Source organism: Giraffa tippelskirchi, chromosome 3 (genome assembly GCF_054371585.1).
Source record: "Giraffa tippelskirchi isolate mGirTip1 chromosome 3, T2T-mGirTip1v1.2.pri, whole genome shotgun sequence".
Lineage (NCBI taxonomy): Eukaryota > Metazoa > Chordata > Mammalia > Artiodactyla > Giraffidae > Giraffa > Giraffa tippelskirchi.
In genome coordinates, this window is record NC_137277.1 from 84,298,358 (window position 1) to 84,317,329 (window position 18,972).

At 43.9% G+C, this 18,972-nt stretch overlaps 1 protein-coding gene and 1 long non-coding RNA gene across 3 annotated transcripts in view; one reads left to right on the plus strand and one right to left on the minus strand.

The window, feature by feature from the left end:
* The window catches only part of LOC145543563 (uncharacterized), a 52,061-nt gene that overhangs the window by 10,681 nt on the left and 22,408 nt on the right, over positions 1-18,972 (minus strand). The window lies entirely within an intron of this gene.
* CHRNA1 (cholinergic receptor nicotinic alpha 1 subunit) lies at positions 71-17,989 on the plus strand. Of its 2 annotated transcripts, XM_081585414.1 has the most exons (10): positions 157-274; positions 5,276-5,421; positions 5,534-5,608; positions 6,279-6,332; positions 6,604-6,713; positions 10,153-10,348; positions 11,028-11,265; positions 13,886-14,109; positions 15,465-15,704; positions 16,005-17,989. In XM_081585414.1, exons 1-10 carry the CDS (start codon positions 232-234, stop codon positions 16,134-16,136), a joined length of 1,458 nt encoding a protein of 485 aa, XP_081441540.1. In that variant the 5' UTR covers positions 157-231; the 3' UTR covers positions 16,137-17,989. The 2 variants fall into 2 exon arrangements, with proteins under 2 accessions (XP_081441541.1, XP_081441540.1); XM_081585415.1 differs by lacking the exon at positions 6,279-6,332 and having other exon boundaries at positions 71-274; positions 5,534-5,578.

Consider the following 18,972-nt stretch of genomic DNA (forward strand, 5'->3'; position numbering starts at 1 on the left):
ACTCAACTTGTCAAAGATCCAGCAGTTGTGTAAAACGTACACCCTGTAATAATGTTAACGACCTCAGCCCTGGGCTCTTGAACTCTGGGCAGCCCAGCTGTCACTGCCACTAACAGGTGGTGTAAAACCATAGCTCAGCTCAGCCGACTCACTTTCCAAACCCTCCAGCAGCCGAGTGTCCATCCAGAGAGTGCCAGCAAGCAGCACAAGCCACCACTCCATCACCAGCCCATGGAGCCCCGGCCACTCCTCCTGCTCCTCGGACTCTGCTCAGGTAAGTGAGGGGTTGGGGACCCTCCTTTGAGGCTGAGGCACTAGGAGCCCCCAAACCAGAGTCTTGCTTCTTTGATGAGGATACAGAATGGCAGGGTCTCACCAGTCCCAGGCTCTTCTGTCAGTTTCTCACTGACGTTGGCTTGATTGTGTTTGCGGATAAAGAGTTTTTTGTTTGGGTTATCCAATTAAAATAGGAGCTGCCTGATCAGAAGCTACAAAGTAAACCTGCCATTCTCTCCCTCCATCAATGTCTGCATCTGAGTCACCTGGATGATGGGACTCAGCACCTCTTCTACCATCCCAAAGTCACTATCATATTTGAACAACTATAGGGACTTAGCAGGGTGACTTATGATCACAAGTAATACAGTTAACTAGTCCTTTTATGGCTCTAGGAGAATTCTGAAAATGAAGAGGATTGACTGACAGCTCCATGTGCTGGAGGGAGAAACCTATTCATAACCACAACTAAACTCTCCGTGAGAGAGGAACTATTTTGTAATCTTTTAAACTCCTGAAGTTAAAAAAAAATTCATATGAATGCATTCCTGCCTTTTTATTTTAAACGACATTACTCTATGTGGGTTTGGGTTTGAATTGAACCCATAAAAATCTTGCACAGACCTTGACCTGCATTCAACTCTGGAATGTGTCACAACACAGCCACTGAAACGCTATCCTGAATCCCAAACTTCCGGTCGAGGGAAATAGATGTTGGCTGATTGTTTCATATAAAAGTTTACTGGTGATATCATCCCAACTCAGAAACAAGGTGACTGACATTCTGTGATTTCCCTTCTCCAATATTGCTCTGACAAACACAGGTCTTCTGGGCAAAAGAGGTGAAGAGTTTTATTATTAGTGTTTTTCAATAGCAGAGTGGAAGGAAATAGCCTAAAACTCTGGTAAATTATATCCTGTGGGATTTGGACTCAATCCAACCAAAGCTGGCCTGGTGGTGATGGTGGTGGTGAGGTGTGTGTGTGTGTGTTTGCAAACACCACACTCAATGGAAATTTTTAAATGATATATTTACACTTAAAAATCTTTAAGAGGTCTCTTAGGACACCAAAAACCTCCAGAAATTCATGTTTAACTATTTTTTAAGAAGTATGTGATATGTATGTAGATCAAACCTAGAGTTTGCTGATGTCAGTTCACATGGATGATTCTCGGAAATTTAGGGCAAGGTGAGGCAATCCAACATCTCCTTGTTTATTATAGGGAAACTGAAGCTAAGAGACATAAACTGACCATCCCAAACTGACTTTGGGACTATCCCAAAGTCCCTTGATGTATAAACTTTGGAATGTGATCAGACTCCATTTTTTATGTGCACAGTCAGAAAACATAGCCTGAAATTGGAAAGATAGCAAGAGACACAGCACCAGTCAAGATAAGAATTACCCAGGGTGACTGTTTTTGTTTAGTCGCTCAGTCATGTCCAACTCTTTGTGACCCCCTGGACTGTAGCCTACCAGGCTCCCCTGTCCATGGGATTTCCCAGGTAAGAATACTTGAGTGGGTTGCCATTTCCTTCTCCATGGGATCTTCCCAACTGAGGGATCAAACCTGTGTCTGCTGCTTTGCAGGTGGATTCTTTACCACTGAGCCACCTTGGAAGAACAGGACAGAATTCCTTTTGCCCAACCCAGCAAGCTGTCGCCCAAATAAAAATACAGATTGGACCAGTATAATACAAAAGAACACTTTGAAATTGTGGCTGGTTCCCCTACTTTGATTCAATCCCTTGGGGGCAAAATTCTCATTTATATCAGTGACACTTTTTCCGGTATTAGCTTAACACATAATGATGTCTGTTCTATTTATACAGCACTTTCATTACAACCTTTCCTCTCTCCCAGCTCAGGAATCTCAAGCACTTCATTGCCACCTTCCTTATGGCATATTGCTTTCCAACTTGTTCACAGTTATTTATGTAAATGACAAATGTCGATGTCCATGAGAGCAGGAAGACAGGATCTGTGTCAGATTCATGTCTGAAAACCTCAAAGCTCTTCAAACAATGCTTCGCATGCAACAAATGTTGGACAAATATATGAGTGGATTAGTGTTGCCACCATCTGAATAAGAATGACCAACATGATTTTGCTGAAAAAGGAAACTTTGATATTTATGTGTTTATCTGTGTGTTTGTCAGTTTATATCTGCCTTCCAAAGAAAGTATTTACTGTGATTTATTGAATCTGTGAAGAAATTGTCCAATTCTCCAGACCACACTGGAATTGGGAACAAAAGCCAGAATTCTGAGTTCAAGTCCTTTAAGTTTATGTGATAAAACTTTGAGTGATACTCTGCCCTGCTTTGAGGAGGATAAAAGAACAAAATACCAGTGAATGTGGTCTAAGAAATGGAAACCTCCTCAGGAATGCCTTAGAAACTCATGGCGGAAGGCACAGGGACCCTTGTCCTTGGCAAGGGCACAAAGGAGGGAGTGGTATCCCTGGAATGCCATCCGCGCCTGGCTCCCCAGTCCTCCCTTCTCCCTAGTTGACCTTAGGGTCTGCCTGCGTATTTTCCTGCCACATAATGCTGATCATCTGCTCTCTCTGCTCCTTTCTAGTATGTTCTTCCTGTCAAACTGGAATAAACTGTCACTTAAAAATAAGCAGCCCAAGATAACATCAAAGCAATAACCTGAAACCCAGTGGCCAAGGCTCGAAGTGATCCATGCCAGCACCCCCCTGCCCCCACTGTGGGCTGGATGGGGCCAGGGATAGACAAAGCGTAGAAGACAGAGGATTTCTGTGTCCCAAGGGGCCACCGCAAAAATGCCATCTTTGGACAATATGCAGCTCTAAGGGGTCTCCAATGCCAGTGGTCTGGGGGAGATGCCATGTGAAAGCTCTGCATGAACCCTTTGGGTTCAGACATTTTGAGAAACTAGAAATGAAAATGTAGGCTAGCTGGGAGTTCCACAGACAGAGTCCAGGAAGGTCATGATGAAGATATTTTAGCAATGCTGAAAGCTTCAAAAGGTTGAGTGGACACAATACGCTTGCCTTTAGGGAAGTGGTGAAGTATACAGGTCCTTGTGTCTGACTGTCTCCACTTAGAATCCCCCTGGTAGCTAGCTGGGAGCCATGCACATGTGCCTCTGCTGTTCCGACCTCAGTTTTCCCATCTGTAAAGTAGGAGTAAAGACTGACCTCATAGAATTTTATAAGGATTCAATAACGCAACACAAATATAGGACCCCTAATAAAGCTCCATAGGCTAATTAAAACATACTTTGGGGAGGATGAAAATGTTTCAACTTATTATATAGCATTAGTCATTTCAAGTTGATCTAAAGTTCTGGATGAGAATAATGGTTGAGAGCATAGACTCTGGGTGTGAATCCTGGCTCCACCACTGATGAAATCTGGGCCTCAATTTCCCCATCTGTAAATTGAGGAAGATAACAGTATATACTATCATTGTTATGAGGGTTGAAAATTTTAGTGCATATAAAGCATGTACAGGAGTATCTGACACAAAATAAGTTGGATATGTGATTATTTTTGTTGATCAACAGAAATAGAAAAGGGGACTACTTTTTACTTAATAACTGTTTTGTTGACAAACCCTTCCAAACTTAGGATCCAAGCAGAAAAATAATAAAAAATAATAACAACCTGCCTTAGAGGTGATCGGTTAATATGAACACAATTGCTGGGAAAAAAGGGAAAGCGTCTTACTCATTTCATTTTAAAAGTTGTCTTGGCCAGGGGAAAAGGTGTGGTTTCAGCAATAACCTGCGGAAAGGGGAGATCTGGTTACATGAATCCGGGCAGATGGATTGTGTGTCTACTTCCTCTCCCAGCCCTGAACAGACAATCCCCAAACCACCAGGGCTTGAATTACAGGGATCCTTCATAAGGCGCTTGGAATTTGGAACACATTTTCTCATAGGAATAACAGCACATGTAGTTGTACAATTTCCAGGACAGCCCACAGTATGCTCATAATATTAAACGTGAGTTCAGGAGCACAGCACAGAGTGATGGCTCTAACCTGGGCTCTGCCCTAGCCGTGTGACCACAGACAAGTCAGTCCACGGCTCGGAACCTCAGGTGAGACTATCTCTCGGTCCGCTCGCCAGCGAAGATTGTGTCACTCTGGACACCTAAAGGCTGTGGGCTCTGAGAATACCGCATGATATTGCCCTTCATCCTGAAGGAAAATGTAGTAAAGATTCCTTGGAATTAAATATGCTCCAAATAGGACACTCAAATCCAGGTCAACAGAATATGTGATTTTCTCTCTTAGCAACTTAACTGGGATATAGATGATATTTTTTTTATTTTTAAAAGTATGGTAAAAATACATAAATATGTATGTAAAGTTTACCATGGTAAAAAAGACATTACATAAAATTACCATTTTAAAGTACACAATCCAGTAGCATTAGGTATATTCACAATGTTAGGCAACCATCACCACTATCTAATTCCATAACTCTTTCATCTCCCAGAAGGACATCCTGGGCCCATCAGCAGTTACTCCCCTTTCCCTGTCGCCACAGTCCCTGGTAACTGCTAATCGACTCTGTTCTATGGATTTACCTATTCTGGATATTTCATATAAATAGAATCACACAATACATGTCCTGTTGTGTCTGACTTCTTTCACTCAGCATAATGTTTTCAAGGATCATTCATGTTATAGCATGTACCAGAACTTCATTCCTTTTCATGGATGAATAACATTCTAACGTATGGATATACCACAATTTGTTTATTCATTTATCTGTTGATGGACATTTGTGTTATTTTCACCATATAGCTGTTAAAATATTGCTGCTACGAACATTCACGTACACATTTTTTGTTTGCTTTTTTGCTTGTTTTTTTTTAATTGAAGTATAGTTGATTTATTACATTGTGTTAGTTTCAGGTATACAGGACAGCGATTCAGATAGATATATATATTCACGTTAGTGTGTGTGGAGTGTGGGAGTAGACTCTGACAGTGAGTGTGTCCTTTGCCATCTCAGCTGGCCTCGTCCTGGGCTCCAAACATGAGACCCGTCTAGTGGCAAAGCTCTTTGAAGGCTACAACAGCGTGGTGCGGCCCGTGGAAGACCACCGCCAGGTTGTGCAGGTCACGGTGGGCCTGCAGCTGATACAGCTCATCAACGTGGTGAGACAAGAGAGTTCCCAATGCCCCACAGAACCCACACCACCCAGTCCGGAACATCCTTTCCAGCTCCCCACCTGTCCCCCTAAAGATGGGCCTTATCTTTTTTTTTCAGGATGAAGTCAATCAGATCGTGACAACCAATGTTCGTCTGAAACAGGTAACACAGCTAGATAAGTGTGTTCACACTGTTCTTATTCACTCTGAAATTTAACATGGGCCCAGAGGAAATCAATTTGGGTAACAGGGATATGTACCAAAATGTTGAAAGCACATACTTTGGGGCAGTGGAATCATGTTTTGTGTTCATTACTATTATTATTTTTACTTTGTGCTTTTACTGTGTGTATTAGTTTGTTAGGTCTGCCGGAACAAAGTCATAACCTAGACAACTTAAACAATAGAAACTTACTGTCTCACAGCCCAACATTAAGGTGTTGGTAGAACTGGTTCCTTCTAAGGGTCATGAGGGAGAACCTGCTCCAGGCCTCTCCTTTGCTTAGAATTGGCTGTCTTCACATTCACATGACTTTCTTTCTGAATATACATCTTCTTCGATGTCCCCTTCTTATACGGACACCAGTCATATTGGATTAGGGCCCACCTTAATGACCTCGCTTTAACGTAATTACCTCTATAAACACCCTATCTCCAAATGAGGTCGCATTCTGAGGTACAGGAGATTAGAATTTTGTATTAATTTGGGGGAGACAGTTCAACATTGTGTTATCCAAATATACTGCATTGGGCATATGTAACTTTTATAATGCAGAAAAAATACAGCACTTTTCAAAAAGTGAGGTTGCCTACTTGAGGAAAACATTCACAATAGGGTCATTCTACTTTGCTAAGGTGGGCAGTGTACTTGGTGGCATGGCTTGGGGCTACCTTTGTTTTCTCATCTGTTAAATGGGGTCAATAATCATTCCTACCTTATGAGAACATTGTGAGGACTAAATGACGAATATGGGTTGAAATGCTTATAATTGTGCCAGCATGTACTCAGTGCTCTGTATTTGCTTTTACTTCTTACTAAAGTGAAAGCTAAACTCTGAATCAAACCGTTCTTACTGGAGCACAATTTCTGTCCATACTTGAATTACCATGCCCATCAAAGCTCTTGATAACCCCAGATTTTTTCATTGTTTTTAATTTTTTTCATTGACTAAATGTCTTCATTTATAGCAATGGGTGGATTACAACTTAAAATGGAATCCAGATGACTATGGTGGCGTGAAAAAAATTCACATTCCCTCGGAAAAGATCTGGCGCCCAGACTTCGTTCTTTATAACAAGTGAGCAAATCAGCCAGGATGAGAAGGCAGACATTTGACGGGGGCGGGGGGAGGCCAAGTGCCCTAACGGAAGGGCTGCCACTCTCGGTAGGCGTTTCACCTCTGTTCACATTAAATAACCCTTAAAAACCAAGAGCCAAGTTGACATGCTAGGGGTGCCATATGGTGTCTCATGTTATGAATAGAAATAATTATCAGAGCCAAATTGAATCAGGGCTGTGGGGTGGGGGACATTTAATCCCTGAGAACTCCTGAAGGGTATGTGGCAACTATCCAAGGAACCCAAACGTCCTATAATTGAGTTCCTTGGAATTAAATGTCCTTCCGACCAATAGGTCTGAACCTCCCGGGGTTGTTATTCATCACCTCCTCATGGCATCCCAGGACGCCACGTGCTGCTGATGGCCTGGGATGCCTGTGTAGCCCATCCGCTGGGCTCTGTGACAGACTGCACGTTGTGAAATTATAATGTGATTCAAGACACTCTGCTTTAATGACACGTTCATTATCATATGCCCTTCACTTGTCAGGGAATGTTCATTGCAAACAGCACCCTTCCAGGCAGCAGCATTTGACACTGGCCTAGAGGATCTGTGGCCTGACAGTCTGCAGCATGCGTCTGGGGCGAGCAGGCTGTGCATACTAGCAGACTCTCCAGGGAAGATGGCCAGGGCTAGTTAGCATACATGATACCCTTTAAGGTGACCCTCCCCAACTTTGATATTTTATTGTATATTTTCCAAACAGACCTGGGGTTCAAGCTTGAGCCAAAGTATCGCATTATTTTGTGTAAACTTTGGGACAGGTGTGCTGATAAGGAAGAAGTGTCTATCTCTCAGGGTTAAGTTTATCTTTCACTTAGAATCTAAGGGAAGCAATTAAAACCCTCTGGTCCTTTAGATCAGCTCAGTCAGAAACACTCTCACAGGAAAGAGAATCCCGTTTCACCTGCTTGGAAGGAGAAACATAGACCATCCTTCGCCTCAGCTCTGTTGGGAGGGTCTAAAGCTGCATAGTTTTCTGGATAGAGCCTCTTCTCAGTCCCAAGGAAAAATCAATAGGAAAAAAATTTCTTGATTTATAAAGTGAGGCATGACATATCCCATATGTCTCTGGGGCTCCAGGCAGACCCCACCCACTTTTCAGCCCCTAATTATACTATCCTGCTCTCTCCCAAGGCCCTAGGGGACAGGCCATTTGGGGGATGAATAGACCTGCAGGGAGAGTTTCTTATTTTTTAGTATCTACCATGCTGCTTTTTCAAGTGAGAAATTACTGCCAACATTTGAAAGTCAGAAAATACACCAAAACCTGAATTTTTAGCCCCTCTGCATGCATGCTCAGCCTCTTCAGTCTTGTCTGACTCTTTGTGATCCCATGGACTGTAGCCCGCCAGGCTCCTCTGTCCACGGAATTCTCCAGGCAAGAATACTGGAGTGGGTTGCCATTTCCTTCTGCAGGGGATCTTCCCAACCCAGACCAAACCCGCATCTATCACGTTTCCTACATTGGCAGGCAGGTTCTTTACCACTAGTGCCACCTTGGAAGCCCTTTAGCCTCTCAGGAAAATTCCAACATTCAAAAATATGAAAACTTTGGATTAAAAATCTAGACTTCCAGCTTCCGAGGCAGGATCAAATATCAGGCAACGTGGAGCCTTCACTCCCATGCAGACACACTTCCTTACTGGGATGAGGGGCTCTTCGTGAGGCTCACCTCTCCCTCCTTCCTCGCTTGCCTGGCCTAGAGTCATCTGAGTTTGTGACCCTACTCCACTGAAGTCTAAATAGTTCTTTCAAAGGTAATAGAACCCTCTTTAACCTGCTTATCACAGTAATGAGCCACTAGCCATATTTTTATTTAAAATTCCTGGATTTTTCCCCCAATTAACTTTTTTTTTAAGTTGTTTTTTTAATGTTTTTTTAAATTAATTATTCTGCTCTTCGTTGCTGCGAGGGCTGTTTCTCTAGCTGAGGAGAGTAGGGGCTACTCTTTAGTTCTGGTACACGGGCTTCTCATTGCAGTGGCCTCTCTGGTTGCAGAGCCCAGGCTCTAGGGTGCAGGGGATTCAGTAGTTACGGCTCATGGGCTTTAGAGCACAAGCTCAGTAGTTGTGGCACACAGACTTAGTTATTGTGGGATCTTTCCAGATCAGAAATCAAAAATGGGTCTCCTGCATTGGCAGGTGGATTCTTTACCACTGAGCCACCAGAGGAGTGCCCCAAATTAACTTTTAAAGTATATCAGAGAGGGCACAGATGGAGACTGGGGTTTCCCTGATGGCTCAGACAGTAAAGAATCTGCCTGCAATGCAGAAGACCTGGGTTCGATCCCTGGGTTGGGAAGATCCCCTGGAGAAGGGAATGGCTACCCACTCCAGTATTCCTGCCTGGAGAATCCCATAGACAGAGGAGCCTATAGGGCTACAGTCTATGGGGTCGCAAAGAGTTGGAAATGACTGAGCAACTTACACTTTCGCTTTTCACTTTTTCAACATTACAAACACTACTGAGGACTGGGAAGAAAAAAAAATCTGGGATGCAGTGGATCTGTGTTACCAGTTAGTTCTTTAAAACTATAGATTCTCAGGTTCATCCCCAGATATCCTGATTCAATGCTTAGACGGTGCTCAGGAATCTATATTTAATTTTTTAAAATTGAAGTATAGTTAGGTGTTAGTTTCTAGTGTACAGCATAGTGATTTGGATTTTTTGCAGATTAATTCCATTATGGATTATTACAAGATATTGGGTATAGTTCCCTGTATTACACAGTAAATCCTTGTTGCTTATCTATTTTAAGTATAGTAGTTTGTATCTGTTAACCCCATACTCCTAATTTATCCCTCCCCACCCCCCTCCCCTTTGTTGATCATAAGTTTGCTTTCTATACCTGTGAGTCTGTTTTGTATATAGATTCACTTGTATTATTTTATAGGTTCAGGAATCTATATTTTAAACAAGCACCCCAGTGATTCTTATTATCAGGCAAATTTGGAGAACACTGCCATAGATAAAGGAGAAGGCAATGGCACCCCACTCCAGTACTCTTGCCTGGAAAATCCCATGAACGGAGGAGCCTGGCGGGCTGCAGTCCATGGGGTCACTGAGTCGGACACGACTGAGCGACTCCACTTTCACTTTTCACTTTCATGCCCTGGAGAAGGAAATGGCAACCCACTCCAGTACTCTTGCCTGGAGAATCCCAGGGACGGGGGAGCCTGGTGGGCTGCCGTCTATGGGGTCGCACAGAGTCGGACACGACTGACACGACTTAGCAGCAGCAGCAGCAGCCATAGATAAAATGCAATGCCACTCAAAAGAAAGCTTCTATAATTAGCACCTGAATAATTAACAGCTGTCTCCTGTTAACATCCCCAAGCAGAACTGAAGGTTCATCTGTCACTTGGAGCCCTGTTCTTCTTTTATCCCAATTGTAGTGCAGATGGTGACTTTGCCATTGTCAAGTTCACCAAAGTGCTCCTGGACTACACTGGCCACATCACGTGGACACCTCCCGCCATCTTTAAAAGCTACTGCGAGATCATCGTCACCCACTTTCCCTTTGATGAACAGAACTGCAGCATGAAGCTGGGCACCTGGACCTATGATGGCTCCGTGGTGGCCATCAACCCGGTATGTGGTGACCCCTTGGGAGGAGTTTGGATGCAAGAAAAGCAAGACTTAGGTCTCCAACTCTGCTCCTCCATTATCACTGGCTCGCTGCATCCGTTAGCTCTTTGGGGATCATCTAGTTTCATGCTTTTCAATTGCTTGGGCAAACTCTTGACATGCTACATAAGAGAACCATCTGGGGCTTACATAATTTCCTATGCCCAGGCTCAGGCCCAAGAATTCTGATTGAATTGGCCTAGGGTGGAGCTAGGGCACCAACAGGTTTTAAAGCTCCCAGGTGACTTAAATGTATACTCAACATCCCAATAGTCCCAACTCACTTATTTTTTATTTTTTAAAGATTTTTTTTGGATGTGGACCATTTTCAAAGTCCTTATTGAATTTGTTACAATATCACTTCTGTACCGTTTTGGTTCCCTGGCAGAGCAGCATGTGGGACTTCAGCTCCCCAACCAGGAATCAACCCCACACCCCCTGCACTGGAAGGTGAAGTCCCATCTGCTGAACTACCAGGAAAGTCCCCAACCCCCTTCTTTTATAGGAAAGGAACATACACAAGATTCCCTCCTAGGTATGTGACAGCACTGGAATCTGTTGCTTTGTCACAGCTGATTAGGAAACCCTGCCCCTCCTCATGGTGACAAGGGTGGGATTTCAAAGTTTCATTCCGTCTTCTCAGGAAAGTGACCAGCCAGACCTGAGCAACTTCATGGAGAGTGGAGAATGGGTGATCAAGGAGTCCCGGGGCTGGAAGCACTGGGTGTTCTACGCCTGCTGCCCCTCCACCCCCTACCTGGACATCACCTACCACTTTGTTATGCAGCGCCTGCCCCTCTACTTCATCGTCAACGTCATCATCCCCTGCCTGCTCTTCTCCTTCTTAACCGGCCTGGTGTTCTACCTGCCCACAGACTCAGGTGGGTGCGGTTGCCATGGTGGCGGCTGCTGACGCTGATGGATCTCACGCTGCTATTTTAGGGGAACTCAGAAATAACCATGGCTGATAAACAAATACAGGCAGACAGACCCAACGCACCAGCCCTGAAGGATGCATACACTGAGTGGCCATGTGGGTGAAGGCCACTGGGGTAGACAACAGGGCAGGCAGAGAGCTGACTGTGACCCTGAAGATGCGCACACAGCTCTGGTTACGTGAATAACCACCAGCACCTATTTGTTGAATACCTGCTGTGTGCCCTGAAACATGTTGGGCAAGGCATGGATCACAGACACTCTCAGGGCCCCTTCCCCCACGAAGTCACTTGCTCTCTATGACTAACCCAGGCCTTGCCTCTTTTGTCTACTGCTTGCCGCTCGGAAATAGCTTTTGTGTATCTCTTCTCCAGATGGCAGTATCTTTACACATAAGACCATACTTCCCAAGTGGCAATTCGTTCTCCTCTATCAGCCTGGGCCTCCTACTGAGTAATCACATCTGTGACATAATTTCACCAGACACCCACAATCTAGAGAAAAGGGGCAAAGGAAACACACATGTCTGCCAGCAAGTCACTGCTCTCAAACAATGTAAGGCAGACAAGTAGGAAAAAAAGAAAGATAGTAAGATAGTCCTCAAACTTATGCCAGAAAACAACTGTATCAAAATGCCACAGAAAAACCCCCACAAAAGTCTAAATCCAACTTTCCAATAAGGAAAAAAAAAAAGCTTACACATTCACTCACTCAACATATACCTTTTAAACAACTGTTGCAAGACAGGGATAAGACAAAGAATGAGGCAGAATTTGCCCCACAGAATGTATGTTCTAGGGGATTGTACTTGTTCTTAAACAAATGACCACAAATATTTTTTCAACTTTCTAATCAAATGAAGTTTCTCAAAGTGCAGAGAGAAAACACGAGGCGGAACACTATAACTAAACAGAGTTTCTATCAATATTAGATGATTTATGCTAGAAAAGCATTTAGAACAGTGAGACAGTTTGATAAGTGTTAGCTGCTATTATCATTAATCGAGAAATTTGATGTACGTTGATCCATAGCTTACATTTATAATTGTTTCCTTTTTTTTTTTTTTACTTTTGAAGACTTTCCTGTCCACCAGAAATTGACAACTTCTTGTTTGCCTCCACTCTGGATCCTGTGTATATCACTAAACATCTGAAAGCATCCGGAATAGGCAAAGTTCCACACGGGAAAGCAGGGCCACATGAGGGTTTCCCAGGACACAAACAGCAAGACCAGCCCAAGGGAAGTCCCTTCCAAAGGCTCTTTACTGCCTCTAAGCTAGCTGATCAATCCCCACAAAACTATTCCAGTGTCACTGACTCCCTGCCTTTCTTGTTTACTTGCCCAGGCAAGACACCATCCGGGAATTGTTTGCCCTGAAATTGTAGGGCCTGGGGAAAAGATTCAGGGGAAAGGGAATCCCTTGGCCTTTAATGAAAAAACAAACAAAAAAATCAAAACACACACACGCACACACACACACACACACAAAGTCATCCCCTTAGAGAATATGAGAAAGTGAGTGGTGTGAAATCATTGATTTTGTCCTTTCTCAGCTTTGGTCTTGCAGCTTGCTTCCACAGTGAGAAAGATATGTGTACTTCTGTCCTACACATCCATCTGCTGAGTAACAAGTAGGCCAGGCTGCGGTTCAGTTTTGTGAGGTTTTAAGACGTTCTGCTGCAGACAGAAAAACTGCCATCTGGGTTCTCACCTGCCACCCAGAACCTCTCTGGTTTCCCTGGATTCCACCAAGAAACAGAATTCTGGGGCATGAGATGAAGTAGCATTTCCTGCTCGGCAGCATCTGATGGAAATGCCTGCCACTTGCCATTGTCAGCAGAGTTAAGGTGCCAGGGTCTCGCAGGAAATACTGCAGAAAAAAGCTCCCCAGTGTGAAGCTTTGAGAACAGGCCAGTCATGTTCCTCTCTCACTCTTGGGTTTCACTGGTGTGTTCATTTGCTAGGACTGCCTTCACAAAGGACCCCAGGCTGGTGGCTTAAACAACAAAAATTTATTTTCTCATAGTTCTGGAGGCTGGAAATCGAGATCAAGGTGTCAGCAGGATTGGTTTCCTCTGAATCCTCTCTTCTTGGCTGGCAGATGACTCTTCTCCCTGTGCCATCACATGGCCTTTTCTCTCTGTGTCTTAATTTTTTCTGATAAGAACCCTAGTCATATTGGATGAAGACCCACCCTAAGACCTCATTTTAATTTAATTACCTCTGTAAAGGCCCTGTTTCCAGATATAGTCCCTGAGGTGCTGGGGTTTGGGGCTTCAACGTGTAAATTTACTGTTCAGTTGTGTTCAATGCTTTGTGACCCCATGGACTGTAGCCTGCCTGGCTCCTCTATCCATGGGATTCTCCAGGCAAGAATACTGGAGTGGGTGGCCATGCCCTCCTCCAAGGGTCTTCCCAACCCAGGGATCAAACACAGGTCTCCTACATTGCAGGCAGATTCCTTACTGGTGGAGCCACCTAGGAAGCCCTATACATTTGGGGGGAAGAGCAGTTTAGCCCATAACAGGTGGGTTGTTGTGTCTGTCTCCTCTTCATTTCGTCCAGGAGAGAAGATGACCCTGAGCATCTCTGTCTTGCTGTCCTTGACCGTGTTCCTTCTGGTCATTGTGGAGCTGATCCCTTCCACCTCCAGCGCTGTGCCCTTGATTGGGAAGTACATGTTGTTTACCATGGTGTTCGTCATCGCATCCATCATCATCACCGTCATCGTCATCAATACGCACCACCGCTCCCCCAGCACCCACGTCATGCCCGAGTGGGTGCGGAAGGTGAGTGAGTAAGGCACTGGGACACTTTGCACAGGGGAGCGGCTCCCTTAAGGGCATCTGCAAGTCTCCCCTTTCATCTGGCCAGTGGCGTCCTAGGTAATCCTGCTAGGCACTTAGAAACAAAAAGTCTTTCTTGGGCTGTAGGGGCTTTGGGAGAGGAATTTTTCTGGACTCTGGCTAAAGATAAATAACTCATGTAGCCTCTCCAGGGAGATAAGAAAACCAGAATTAACAAAGCCCACTTCAATGTCAACCTTAAAGAATCTCTTTGATTAGAAAAGACAAATAAATCACTATCTTTTAATTCAAATACCATAAAATCTTGACCTGTTTGTATGTGAACAGACTGATTATTTCTTTGCTGGTGGAATCATCTGCTGAGGCTAGAATAAGGGCTGGAGACTGGGGGGCGCAGGGTGGCTGGGCTTGATGAGAGATTGTCAAAAAGTTAAGTTTTAATGAAGAACTTTGTCTCATATATTTATTTTTACTGAATTTTAAAATGTGTTAATGTTTCAGGTATATCAGTTCTTTAATACACAGACACTAATGTCCAGGCTTTTGTTCACAATGCAAAAGATTTGTCATGAACTGACAGAGAAACTACTGCTTGCAATGCATTCTTTTGGGAGGAGTAGTCTCTGCTTCTCTAAAGACTGTTAAGTAACTCCTAGCAATATCTGTAGGGCTTCTCAGGTGGTGCAGAGGTAAAGAACCTGCTTGCCAATACAGGAGATACAGGAGACTTGGGTTTGATCCCTGGGCCAGGAAGATCCCCTGGAGGAGGAAATGGTAACCCACTCCAGTATTCTTGCTTGGAGAACCCCATGGACAGAGGAACCTGGAGTGCTGCAGTCCATGGGGGTCACAAAGAGTTGGACACGACTGAGCACAACCGCAGCAATACCTATGTTGCATTTCTTCAGGAACAAGAAACAGAAGAAAACAGTCTAGCTGTTTTGTGGGGTTGGGACCTTACTTTTTTTTTAGAAGGAGGGGCCCTTTAATCTTTTGGTCAAGAGAATAGGGGCTTTGAAGAAAGCAGGTGCTTATAGGGGGTCTGGAAGCTTAAGCATCAGTGGTTTCTCACGAGTCCAATAGCTGCACACTGGCTCCCTCCAGTGGCCAAGTTCTGGCATTACAGGATCATCTCTATTAGCCTTAATCATTTAACAGGCCACAGGCCACAGATGAATCTGAGAAAATCTAGTGTGGTCCTTTTGTTTTAGGAACAAAGTGGCTGAGGCCTAGAGAACCTGAATGATTTGCCTAAGGTCGCATTGCTTATTCAAAATCAGAGTTTGATGCTTGCTCTGCTGACAATAATGCCCATACCTGGACTTCTTTTGTATTAGGTTTTTATCGACACTATCCCAAATATCATGTTCTTCTCCACGATGAAAAGACCATCCAGAGAAAAACAAGACAAAAAGATTTTTACAGAAGACATTGATATTTCTGACATTTCTGGGAAGCCAGGGCCTCCACCAATGGGTTTCCACTCTCCCCTGATCAAACACCCCGAGGTGAAAAGTGCCATTGAGGGCATCAAATACATCGCCGAGACCATGAAGTCAGACCAGGAGTCCAATAACGTAAGCTTTGTGGCTTGACATCCACACCTTGGGGTTTAAATTGTCACATGCTCGAGCACAGAGCATCTGATGGGTTTGGCTTGATGGGAAGGTTGGCATTCAAGGGGCAGCTACTGATGTAAGATGTGCCTAATGACTCCCTAGGCCATCTTAGCAAGTCATCACATTGTGAATAACCTCTTTAAAAAATAAAGATCATAGTGCCAGTGGAGGGAGGATCCACAGTCAAAGGGCCCCTGGATGATGGATAGCGAGTCCGCGATCACCTTCAGGACATTCTGACACATTCTTCTCTCCCAGGCGGCTGAGGAATGGAAGTACGTTGCGATGGTGATGGACCACATTCTCCTGGCAGTCTTCATGCTCGTCTGCATCATCGGAACCCTGGCTGTGTTTGCAGGTCGGCTCATTGAATTAAATCAGCAAGGATGAGTGGAAAGCTGGGCTGAGCCTCCGTGCCAGGGAGATCTGTCTAGTTGGATACATGTTCACTTATCAGATATTTAATTTTCTGTATTTATTATTCATAGCAATGGTTTATGTTTACATAAGGTTATGGCCTCCAAGTGTGTTCACATTGCTTCTCCCTTCACTCCTGCTGTGGCTGCCTGGAGAGTGAATCCTTTGCAGTAAGTGAACCTGGATTGCTACAAAAGATGTTCATTTCCAGCAGCATCTGGAAGAATTTTGCCCATGATAACTGAGGTTTTCTGTTAGTTTAAAAAACATTATTTTTATTTTAAAGCAAAGAGTCTATTCTTTGCTTAATGGTCAGTTTTGTACTTACTAAAAAAGCCCCATCTGCCAGTCCCCCAAAGATAAAGCATTTGACTTGGAGAGAAGGAAAGCAATAGAAAGACAACAGGGAAATTCTAGAACGGCCACCAAAATAAAAACTGCCTCAAAAACCCAAGTTTTAAAGTTTCTAGAATTTGGAGGTGAGGGAATGTCTTCCCAATCTAACACAGCACCTGAGTTTGATGTATGGGGTTTGAGGGAAAAGAGTAACTAACCTGAATGGAGTGTGGGGCCAGGCACTGTGGGAATGGGATCACATGTATGTTTCTTTTTATCCTCATAACTCTGTAAATGTCCCTAGTTTACAAACAAGAAAACTGAACTTGAGGGAGGTTAAGTTCATTATCCAAACTAGCAAGTAGAACTGACATTTGAACCCAGATCTTGTGGATTCAAAGTAGCTTCTGAGGTGGGCCGGTTCATTGCTCACTTGCTCTTTGGATCAACCCTGGTTCCATCTGGGCCATTCTGTGACTCTGGTCAGTGTTTTCGAGAGGGTCAGTCCTAGTATTAGCCATCTTCCAGCCTTCCCAATTAAACCACCTGCCTTTCCCCTAGTCTTTATCTCAATTCTGTTTGAGGTTTTAGTTCTATGAATGGAATCACACATGTGTGCACATATCATCATTTCTACAATTCTGGACACATGAGTAGGGAGGAAATTTATTTCCTTTCTTCATAGCAACCTACTGGCCACAGGCAGTGCACCCCAGTACTAGAAAACGTACAGCCCTGGGCTCAGTAATGACCATCATCCCCAGAACACATCTGATCCACATAAGTATCACAGAGAGTGGGGAATGGCAGTACCAGGTGACATGTCTGAACTCAGGCAATTTCAATCTATGTCTCCTTGGCATTCCCTATGACACACCCATGGCAAGACTGAGTGCTTCATTTATGAGTAAACTAAAGGGAAAACAGTTTGGCATTTCCTCAGAAAACTAGGCATCGAATTATCACACGATCCACCAACTCCACTCCTAGGTATACACCCAAAAGAACTGGAAGCAGGGACTTGAACAGATCCTTGGATACCAATACTCACTGCAGCATTATTTATAATAGCCAAAAGGTCAAAAAAAAAAAAAACCCACCCATGTCCACCAGCATAAGGGCAACCGTATGAAGGAATGAAGTTTTTATAAATACTATAATATGGATCAATCTTAAAAACATTATGCTAAGTAAATAAGCCAGATCTGAAAGGACAAATATTGTATGATTCTGCTTATGCGAGGTACCTAGAGTAGTCAAATTCATAGAGACAGAAAACAGAATAGCAATTACCAGGGTTTGGAGAGAGGGGTGAATTATTGCTTAATGGTAGAGCTTCAGTTTGAGATGATGAAAAAGTTCTGAAAGTGGATAGTTGTGGTGGGTGTACAACATCGTGAATGCCACTGAACTGAATGTTTAAAAATGGTTAAGATGGTAAATTTTATGTGCATATGACTTTAATTAAAAATAAAAAAATTGGTAAGTTTCATGTTCTGTATATTTTACAACAATCAGACAAAAAAGAGGAGAAGAGAGATTCAGTACCTAAATTTGCTTACCTAATTTATCGCAGTCCCCCAGGATTCACTAACGATTCAGAGAAGGTTCTTAAAAGTCATGTTGTCCATTCTAAGGACAAGGAAACTGAGGCTCCCTGATCAGTGACTTCCCTCAGGTCACAGAGCTAGTTAGTGACAAATCAGTTCTCTTAATTCCTGCTCTCATACTGTCTCCTTTACATCAAATAGCCCATTTGTCCCCCAACAGTGAGACCTTCCAACATGTTCCCTGCTCACCCCCTGGCCTGGAAGCCAGCAGGGAGGCCCCGAATAGGTATAATAACATCACGGTGTGAAGCTCCATCAGCCCCTAAATACCTGTTCCATCAATCTGTCACCAAGTTGAGGATGTTCACCTTTGGAATCTCTTCCCTTCATTAAGGGCTGATTTCCTGATGAAATAGGAGGGGAGACAGATGGTTCTGGGATCTGTCCCCCGTAGAGGTGAGCACCCAGCCCTGTCTTGCCCCTGTGTGGTTTTATCGATGAGTGTGTCTGGGTAAAGGGGTGACTTTGGGGAAAATAAGGAGCATCCTCAAACTGGAACAAGACAAGTGTTCTTGCCGGTGGGGAGTAGAGAGGCTGTTATAGACTGAAAATGGAAGGAGGAATTGTTCAGACTTTGAATCCCTACGTTTTGTTTTTTTTCTTTCTTTTCTAGTTGTCAGAACCGAGATTTTATTAAATTGGAAAATGTATGAACAATTAAATCAGATGGTGAGAAGTTTCAGGGCTGAGGTGGGAGGTATTTGGTTTTGGCTCTGAACATTGTGGACCACAATGCCAGTGTGTTCATTCTGGGGGTGACGGGGCGGGCAGAGGAGCTCAGGCGGCCTCCCTGCCCGTGGCCAGAGGTCTCCCCTCACACCCTAACTACTGGGTCTTGCTTTGAAGCCTGAGTTTCCCTGCTC